The 10,700-nt window shown below is 32.0% G+C and overlaps 1 protein-coding gene across 1 annotated transcript; it reads left to right on the top strand.

Annotated features, from left to right (window-relative positions):
* Positions 1 to 4,514: 4,514 nt before the first annotated feature.
* LOC143615815 (uncharacterized) lies at positions 4,515 to 9,672 on the top strand. Its single transcript, XM_077088838.1, has 16 exons — positions 4,515 to 4,663; positions 4,878 to 4,943; positions 5,360 to 5,478; positions 5,569 to 5,735; positions 5,835 to 5,981; positions 6,073 to 6,124; positions 6,197 to 6,371; positions 7,015 to 7,097; positions 7,170 to 7,382; positions 7,514 to 7,630; positions 8,105 to 8,246; positions 8,330 to 8,437; positions 8,527 to 8,592; positions 9,091 to 9,281; positions 9,385 to 9,572; positions 9,641 to 9,672. The coding sequence occupies exons 2-15, from the start codon at positions 4,889 to 4,891 to the stop codon at positions 9,472 to 9,474; spliced, it is 1,725 nt and encodes a 574-aa protein (XP_076944953.1). The 5' UTR covers positions 4,515 to 4,663; positions 4,878 to 4,888; the 3' UTR covers positions 9,475 to 9,572; positions 9,641 to 9,672.
* Positions 9,673 to 10,700: the final 1,028 nt, after the last annotated feature.

Genomic DNA, 10,700 nt, shown 5'->3' with positions numbered 1-10,700 from the left:
AATATTGATGTATATTTTTGTTATCATTCATGTATTTTTCACAATTTATGTAATTTATTTGGTTTTTATATAATCAATCTTGTATTATTGGGTCAAAGTCCATTTATTATATTTTAATCATTTTGATTCATTTGAAATTTAATATCACTGCCAATCATCAATGTCAACGCAATTTAAAACATTATTATACTTTCCAATATTATCGTACTTTACATTTTAAATAATACACTTTTAATATGACATTTTAGAAACCGATTTTAACCATTCAAATTCGGATTCTCACCATTTATATAAAGTTTACAAAAATATGTTAAACAGTTTGACTTTCACCAGTTTATAAATAACTGAATTTTAATGAATAATTGATCATTTTATAATTTTTTCAATATTCATGCCTTAAATAAAAAAATAATTTTTAATAACCACATCTAAATTGTCACGCCCCCATTCTAGGCCTAGGGGTATGATCAATAGTTGGTACCATATTTGTAAATAAATCAGAGTTGCGGGTAAATGCGGAAGACTTTATAAAACATCAGGATCATATTTATAAATATTTACATTACAAAGACGAGACGAAAGTCTCGTTTAGTTCTACTTGTTTATAAGTTTACAAAACCATCATATTTTAATATTTACACAAAATTATCCGAGCCATCGGATACTTGAGCTTTCTTCGTCCTTCAAGCTCTATTCCTGGTTACCTGCAAAATGTTAATAAAATACGTCAGCAACGAATGCTGGTGAATATGCTGACGCTAAAAATCTTTTCCTTTACTTAATTACCCCTCAAGACCACGTAAGTCTCGGCCCATCTTGGCTTAGGAATAATCAAGTTAAATAATCATCATAAACTCGAGTCTCTACACTAGGTCACCTCAGCAAAACACCGCAGCGTTTCAACGTACTTAGGTACCATAAATATACACAAGGTCATTCTCACTCGAACATACTTTGGTTCGGCCCATCGTGGCTGGAGGTCGTGACCAGGCGTGGTGCAATGTGCCCACCGCATACCACATATGTAAGGATCCAGACAAACGTATACCACAGCCTGAGGGCTAGGTTTATACTCTTATTTACAATGTTTTTAGAGACACTTAGTCTCATGTAAAGTTTTACACATAAAACGATTGATTGTTTGAAAACAAGTTTGTAAAAGTGGGGCGTATTCACCTTTTCAATAGGATCGGCTTCCAACACCGTCCGTAGATCTCTTCTTGCTATCTCGCACCTATAGTACGAGTATAACCTTTGTTAGTCGGATACACGATCCGGCTTAAGACCTTTAGTCTTATTTATCTCGATGAACCTTTAGTTCATAATCTCTTTTTACTTTAAAACCTTTAGTTTTAATAGTAATTTATAAACCTTTAGTTTATTCATAAAACCCGACGTTTCTTTTTCTTTAAGAAACGTATTCTTTTCTTTTATTATTTAAGTTTACACATTAAACTTAAATAATATTTATAACAAAGAGTTATATATATATAATCACACATATATATACTTTTATATTCCTTTCTTTTCTTTTCTTTGTTATTTATTTTCTTTTTATAATCATCGAGTATAATTCCGACTTAGGACATTAAGCCTTCATAATATTTTATTATTATTTTGGTCGGGTATCATGCCTACCTTGCTTGGCTTAGAAATACCCTAGACACTTGGGCAGCACTTCGACGCCACTCAATCAACACTCTTTCCTTGCAAACTCTTTCTCCTCACTTGGCACGCTTCTCGAGACACCTACACTTCTTGGCACGTACTTCGAGACGATCGTCGGGACGTCGGGACAACACCTTCTTCTTGATTGGAATATCGTCGGGGAATGGCACGAATATCGAGGTTTCGAGGCACGTTTATCGAGATGGATTAATGGCACGAACTTCGAGGGTTAGCGAGAGAGTAGAGAGAGGGTATGTGTGTGAATTTGAGGTGAGAATGGCTTGAACCCGTGGCTGCTATTTATAGAGCCAATTTTGGACCCCATCGCGGTACGCGATGGGTCACTTGGCAGGCCTATCGCGTACCGCGATATTGGCCTGCTGAATTACATAGTAGACCTGCCACGTGTCAACACGTGGCAAGCGCCGAGCCACGTGGCGACACGTGGCGGATGTGTTGCCACGTGGTGACACGTGGCGGCAGGCGTTGCCACCGTGTGCCACGTGGCACACATGTCAATAATTGTCAGACACCCCATCGCGGTACGCGATGGGTGTCTCTCTTGACCTGTCGCGTAGCGCGACAGGTCAAGAAATCAGATTTTTCATTTTAGCCCCTGCGGTTTGGAAATTAGCAGAATTGGTCCTTGACTTTGAAAACTTGACAAATTTTGGCCCGATATTTATGTTATGTTACATAAATATTTCAAGTTATTATGATTTTAATGTCACTTTTAACTAAATTCATTAATATATTTATTTCTATATGTGAAAAATAATATATATATATATCTAACCGAATATCAAATTCTGATTCTCAAAATAATATGAATTCATAACTTATAGAGTTTAATTTTAATAATCATAATTTCTAACGATTTAACTAAATCATACTAATTCCAATTTTTTATATTTTGTAACTATTTTGAAAATTTTTCAAAACAGTTTGTTTTAGAAGAGTATAAAATTTGTTAGGTATAAAATGACGGTCAAAAAAGGTTTTTATTGATATATCTTTTTGGTTTAATGGTTTAAGTTAAAGATATTTTATGTTGTCATTTTACTCTGTTTGTTGTTGTATGTTATTTTGTTTAAATAAAAACCAAGATTTAATAAATATGTTATTTTGGTATATTTAATTTGGATGCTATTGTTTTATTATATTTTTCAGGTGGTGAAACAAAATGAGTTTCTTTTGATAGGATGTTTGAAGAAGTTGATGGTGGTTTAATATGAAAGTACATGTTTATGTGTTTTGTTGATGTTTTTTGGTTGTTCGATGTACATTAACTTATTGTAACTTTTAACTTTTAACTTTTAAGATTCAGACAATGTAAATGGTTAACGTTTTGGTCTGAAAGTTTGAAAAAGTATTTTGTTGTTTGAATTTGTTGTTTAAATATATTATGTTTGTTATGTTCAAATTAACTTCCTGTAGTTTGAAAGTTTTAATATTAAGACAACGTAAATCTATTACTTTTTGGTTGGTATGGTGATGTGTTAAGTGACAATATACATGTATCAAGTTTTAATAGTTAAAGAAATATTATGTTTGTTTAAATTGATGATTAAGTTGATTATATTTAGTGACAAGTTATTGTGTCACGCGGGCATATACCTAGTATATTTTATACAATTACAATTTACATTAAAATTACATAACTAATATTACACAAATATGTTACAAATAAGTAAAACAGTCATTGTATACTATATTTGTGATTGTATTGGTTGGTATACATTGTTTATCAGAAATCAAATCTTTAGTCCATGTCGGCTTGTAACTCTTGATAAGGTAACATATAGGTATGTTTATAACTTTTGATATAACCACGTATAATTGTTCGTGAGATAAATAAGATTCTTCAAGTACATACCAACCATTGATAAATGATAATATATCCATGAAACTAAAAAAAAAAAAATATTCATACACATAAAATATTATACATGTTAATCAATTATATATATATATATAATGTCATCTGAGATCATGTGCTCATGTTTATTCCAAAAACATGATTACCTGAACTTTGATGATATAGTCATCCTTATAATTTTTAGAATTTGAAATTGATTGATCATGATAAATTTGGCGTCATTAATATTCTGTGTATGACAAATTTGTACTTCATTTTATATTTTACAATTAACAATTTTCTGATATATATGATATATAGGTTTTTGAGTATTTAACGTAAATCTTATCTTACTCTTTTAATAAATTTTATATTTTACAATTAACAATTATCTGATATATGATATATAGGTTTTTGAGTATTTAACGTAAATCTTATCTTATCTTACTCTTCTAATAAAGTAAAATACAATGCTTTAAAAATCGGTATTTTACTTGTACCAGACTTGGCTAAAAAATGGTACAACCGGTTGAACCGGATCATACCGGGAGGTTCAACTGGTTGAATAGTTTACCTTATAATTTCCTATAAATGTAACTTCAATCAAAAAATAACCCAAAACTAAATGATTCCATAATAAAAAAATAATCCAAAAATTAATCCATATTAAGAAAATAATGCAAAAACACTCAATTTAAAAAAAAAAAACTCCTAAAGTTTACACGTTTGAATGTGAATTGTAGGGTTAAAAGTAATTTCGAAAAAATGTGTGTCGCAAAAAAAAAAAATTCTCTCGGACTTAAAACCGGAAAAAACCGGTATTTTAGAAGAAAACCGCCGGTACGATATTCTAGCAAATCGGTGAAAAATATCGGACTCAAAATACCGACCTGCTATGCGAAATATGGTTTAACCGGTTTTTAAAACACTTGTAAGACACGTGTCATCGTTAAATTAATTTGTTGGTGGGGTTTTCCCGCTCAAACCTTATACCCAGAAAAACACACGGATCCCCTGTTAACCCATACCCGATTTCTATCATACGCTAAACCCTAATCTAATCGAATTCGTCTCTACTGTGTAACTATAATCCTCCACTAATCGACTTCCAGTCAAAGTCAAAATCGAATTGACAAGGTGCGTATTTTGTAGCAATCGATTTCATTGTATAAATATGATCAAATACTCTTGATTATTAATAATACGTCAACTGTTGATATTAAACCAAACTGCTGGTTAGAGCAAACCTCATTCAACTAATATTATATGAGACTTTGAATTAGTGTTTGTTTATCAAAAAGGATACATTGTTAACATTAATAATCATAATTGAATCGTAGTTGATTTACAGACCTTGCCACCATGGATGACGTCGATCGCCTCTTTGAGTGCTTCAAGTGCGGCATATCGCCTCCTCGTAAGATTCTCATCTCATTTTCATTCATATTTGTTGTCAAACTTCAAAAGAATCCGGTGTTGTAAAACTGGCTAGTCGGGCGGTGATGTAGGGACTAGCGACATTGATTTTGATTGCGTTAAGCAATTGACATATAAACTAGCAATACTATTTTAATTAATTGATATCAGATAGGGTTATGTTGCCAGATTTGTAGTTTTTGCTCTTTTAGGTATCTGTTTAAGACACAATTAAACCTGTTAATAAAAATAGGGTATGTGATTTTTTTTAAATTAAATAATTGAATTAGTAGGCTAAACTTAAAGCTGTGTTATAGACATGAGATATAAAATAGTTAAACGAGTCGTATTCATGTTTGATACGTTTAGGGTTCATTGTTATTTGGTAGAGGCAATGCTTATTGTTTTCTCATTCAGAATCAGCTGCAGGAGGAAGAAAAACCAAAAAACAGAAATTAAATCAACAGAAAGATCCATCAACATCCACTGCAGGTTCAAATGGGAAGAACCAGCAATCTGCAACCAATATTCAGAATGTAATTTCATCTGTTTCCGAATATTATTGCACTTTAATTTGCAAAAGATTTATCATCTTACATCAAACTGAAAGTCTTGTTTTGTTCCAGTTCTATACACCGACGACGATTGGAAAAAAGAAGTTAAACAATGGAAACCAGTTCTCTCCTGTTGTCTTCTACGGTTCTCCACAAGGCGTGCCTCCAAAAAGGCCAGCTCGGTTATTAAGATTATTACACGAGATACGTGTTGAACTCGCTGCTCAACATAAATTTAGGTCCTTTTAAGTTTTTCATGATATTCTTTGGGCATTTTATTGGTTATTACTTATTAGCATATGTTTAACTGGTTATTTTGGCGGTACACTTATATGAAGAGAGGACGTGTGGGCCACGTTTCCAAGACAAGATGAGGCTATGAAGTATTTGAAAGATCACAAAGGTGCACGTATTTTTAGTTACCAAGATCATGCCACCGGACAAAGAAGGTTTCTCGTTTCAACGTATAAAGAGTTTTGGCGAAGGTGCATATGTAACTGTTACTAGTTAATGGTTACAATATGTATTTGCTTCTTTTTATTTGAACTGATTGTTTTGCTGATTATTGATAATTAGGTACATAAACATGAGTGCTAAATTTCGTCACCATTATGAAGTTATTCAAGAGGTTAGGCTTTGTATTTTCTAGGAAATTATTGTTGCTTATAGGAAGTAATATATGTTTGATGAATTATTATAGGGATTGCCATGTCACCTTTATTACGATTTGGAATTCAACATAAAAGAAAATCCCGAGAAGAATGGGGATGAAATGGTTGATCTTCTCATATTAATTACTTTTGAAGCTTTGCTTGAGAAGTACTCTATTGAAGGAGACAATAACTGGATTGTTGAACTTGACTCTTCAACGATAGGTACAAGTTAATTTCTATTATTGCGCCTGTCAACGAACCGAAAGAAGAATGCTTATGTTCGTTTGTTTATCTAAACGATCGAACACGAACAGTTAAAGGAACGTGCTTGCGTTCGTTTATCTTTGTCAGTTGACAATATAAACGAATGGTTCATGAATGCAAATAAATAAACAACACAACTGCACATAGATGAACAAATATAATTGAGCTAAAATAAATTGAAAGTAAATGTGAACAACAATATTTTGTACCGAAAATGTTATTAAAGCAAGACTAAATTGTTATGGGCGTAAAAAATTCACATGAATATATTAACGAACGTAAACAAAATGAAGTTAATCAAAGACTAACTAATGATCATAAATGAACGTAAACAAACAAGCATAAACGAATATAAATTAACAAACAAGACATGTTCATGTCCGCTCATTTAACTAATGGAATAATTTTTTTTTTGTTTTTTTGTTTATGTTCGTTTCTTAAATAAATGAACTTCCCGCTGAATGTTCACGAAGGATTCTTTGAAAGTTAGTTTTGGCTACAGGCCTATCTATTCTACATGTATATTTTTTTTAACAATTCATTCAACTGATAACATTTGAAAATTTTATTATCCAGTTTTTTAACAATGTTTTGCTGACAGATAAGTTTTCCCGACACTTGATCATCCGCTTACCAGGGCTTGCTTTCAAGGATAACACACATGTTGGTGCATTTGTTGCAGAGGTATCTAGACACCAAATTTTATTTAAGTAATACTCTTATATGCTTGGTTGTAATTGTTATTAATGTTAATAGGTTTGTACACGGATTCACTGTGCCAAAGGAAAAGATAAAAGATTTGAACAGTTATTTATTTCAAAAGATTCAAGCTCTCCCGATGGCCCTTGTCATCTTTTTGTTGACACTGCTGTTTATTCTAGAAACCGTTGTTTTCGTCTGTATTTATCATCTAAAGCAGGCAAAAGTTCAGCGCTTGTACCCACTGGACGGTTTAAATGTAAGGAAATGGTACGGAGCAACTGCATCTTGACTATATTTCTATATATATACATATTATACACATAAGTATAGATATAAATGTATGTATGTATGTATGTGTATCTCATATTTCTTATATCATTATTATTTATGCATCCCAGATTGAGGAAGATGTGTTCATGGCATCATTGATTTGCAATATTGATTCTGACTGTGAAAAGCTTCTAGTCTGCAAAATGGATTTAGATTGTGTGAAGGTTTTGCATTTTGATATCGAGGTAAATCTCTCTCTCTCTCTCTCTCACACACACACACACACATATCTATATCTATATCTATATCTATATATATATATATCCGATATAGGGTTTGCATTTCTTTAGAACACCAAAAATTTAAGAACTTCAAGAACTCTTAACAACCAATCATTTATTTATTTTATATATTTAATATAATTTGTTGGTAGTTTTATCATTTTTTATATGTAATTTTGCGATTACATACATGTATAGTTTACATGTGTGATAACCAAGTAACATGTAATAACCAATTTACATATATGTAATCACAAAATTACATATTATAAATGACAAAACTACCCTCAAATGATATTAAATGCATAAAACAAATAAGTTAAATGTTTGGTTGCTAGAGTTCTTAAAGCTCTTCAATTATATAAAACAAATATTTGTTTGTATAATTTCTTTTATTTCCTCGGCCTTGTGAAGTTACTCATGATTTGTTTTTGGCAGAGAAATAATGACTACTATAAACCATCCACTCGCGATTTTGTGCCAAGTGATAGCTCAAGTAACGGCTACTTCAGTGGAAAATCACCTTTTCCCGCATTAGACGAGTTTGTTGAATATATTGCTACCATAGGAAATGTACAAGGTTGTTGTTCTTCATATCTTACATTCTATTCTTCATTAACAAGCTTTCATATAACTAAATAATTCTTTGGTTTCACAATTTAGGAAAAATTCGAAGCTGGTATTGGTTCTCAGAGTATGGTTTAATGGTATACAGCATGTTAAGAAATAGATTCTGCGAAAGAATTGGCAGACAACACAAAAGCAATCATGGTAAATTCTATAAAATAACTAGCATAAAGTCATTTTTGTTATCCACAATATGAATAGTTTATAATCTAAGAAAATGATATATGTTTCAGTGATGTATGTGGTGGACTTACAAAAGGCTGCTTATTATCAAAAGTGTTATGACCCTGATTGCAGAGGTTAAAAATCTAAGAGTTAAGTGCCATTTTAGTACATGTGGTTTGGTCAGCTACGCAACTTTAGTACCTATTCTTTATTTTGTGCAATTGGCTACCTCAGTTTCAAAAAACTTGCATTTTTAGTACTTTTTTCTAACCCCGTCTATTTTTTCCGTTAAGTCGGAGATAATTTTGTAACTTCGTTATTTTCTTTGTTTTTTTCCGTTAGGGTTTACAAGATATAAGCATTTAAAAGAAAAAAAAACAAATAAAATAACAAAGTTACCAAATTATCCCTGACTTGACGGAAAAAGTAGACGGGGTTAGAAAAAAAATACTAAAAATGCAAGTTTTTTGAAACTGGGGTAGCCATTTGCACAAATAAAGAATAGGTACTAAAGTTGCGTAGCTGGCCAAACCACAGATACTAAAATGACACTTAACTCAAAATCTAATTTCATCTTTTTTTTTTTTGGAAATATTAATGTAACTAACCTATGAACCAACTGATGCTCATAGGTTACCGGTCTCCCCTGCGCCCGGTCCCACCAGAAGTGTTACCTGACTCGAGTTACATTAATGGCAATGGAAGTGATGAGTTTGTAAGTGAAAGCCCGATGGACAGTTGTAAGAAAGAGTGGTGGACGGAAGCAATGATGGTTGCGGATGAGGTTGAAAATATGCCAAGAAATCTAGATCTTGGGAACGAGGTTGGTTTTCTTGCTTTCGTTTGTTGGTAATAAGTTCTTTTTTTTTTTTTGTTTAGAATATGGATTGATGATTGATGAAGTTTGAGTTATATATAACTACCAGGATCAAGTGTGGGATGAGGATGATGAGTGGTGGATGGCTGCTGAAACCACTGCATCACAGATTGAGCTCACTTATTGCACACAAGCTTGATTCTTTTAAACTCAACTGGCAGCTTGTTTTTGTTTTCACAAATTTGTTAAATATTTGGGATCAATATGAAGTTAAGGATTGGTTACTTAAACAAGGTTGTCACAATGAAAATGAAGATATTTTTCGTCATTTCGTGCTAATAATCATCCCTTAGAGTGAAATCAAGTATATCTACGACGCTTATACAAATGAGATCGCCAATTATTATTCATCAACGAGTTTACCATTTTTATTATTAACATCCTCTTAATTGGCCATGTGAGCATATATTCATTTTTATCTATCCCAATGAGTTACAGTCGACCAACGAGTTATGATTTTAATTAATAAAGATCATTTTACCCAAATAAAAATAGTTTCACTTTTTATCAATGTGACAAATAAAATCATTTTATCAATTAACATCCTCTTAATTGGCCATGTGACAAATAGATATTTATTTATCAATGATAACAATTACAAGTACATAATATATAGAGAGAAATTGTTATAACTTGTAACTTAGTAAACAAGATATCTCAAACGGATTGGGCTTAAGGCCAGCCGCCCTGCACCCATCTTCTCTTCTGTGATCTCAACTAGAACCCGACCTTACCAAGGCCTAAGCAACCTAACACTATATGGTGAAAATCATATGATCATGACTAAGACAAAAAAAATTGAACACAACTACATAAGATCTCCTTTTGCAACATTTAATGAGTATTGCTATAGAACAAAAAAGTTGCATAAACTTCATCACTTTCATTTATCACGTTCAATGAGTATTCCCTATAGAAACAAGTGCCGTTTTGGAGTATAGTATACATAAGGACACTTGTCCTTTAATGAAATTAAGTGTCACATGCTACTTAGATAACTTCATTTTAACCAGAAATTGGAGGACCCAAAAACCAAATAATGTACACTGGTTTATTCAGGCTAAAAAACTTAAGTATATATATAAATTACCTACAATATCATATGCTTTACATAAAATAAATTATTATTTTGTAGAGAATTGCCAATTTATGTTTTCTTTGGAGGGAATAATTCACCAATGGAAGATCCGTTTATATAATGTCAGAGTGTCACCTTATGTTAAAGATAAAATTTAGGTTTAAATTGGATTCCCGCTCACACTTTTCACTTTTTCAGTCTTTTGTCGGGATTCATTACCGATGAAATATTCATATGTAATCCGAGTGCTAAAAGTTTATGTAAGTAGCCTCACCACCTAGGTGGAA

The sequence above is a fragment of the Bidens hawaiensis genome, unplaced genomic scaffold (genome assembly GCF_021521415.1).
Source record: "Bidens hawaiensis isolate Kalapana, Puna unplaced genomic scaffold, B.hawaiensis_p1.1 tig00044483_1, whole genome shotgun sequence".
Lineage (NCBI taxonomy): Eukaryota > Viridiplantae > Streptophyta > Magnoliopsida > Asterales > Asteraceae > Bidens > Bidens hawaiensis.
This window is presented reverse-complemented; position numbering and strand designations above follow the sequence as displayed.

Bases quoted from the DNA above. Each gene is read 5' to 3' on its own strand.
- LOC143615815 (XM_077088838.1), top strand. From the start codon at position 4,889: ATGGATGACGTCGATCGCCTCTTTGAGTGCTTCAAGTGCGGCATATCG. The intron at 8,247-8,329 runs GTTGTTGTTCTT...TTCACAATTTAG, and splicing joins TACCATAGGAAATGTACAAG to GAAAAATTCGAAGCTGGTAT. The intron at 9,282-9,384 runs GTTGGTTTTCTT...TATAACTACCAG, and splicing joins ATCTAGATCTTGGGAACGAG to GATCAAGTGTGGGATGAGGA.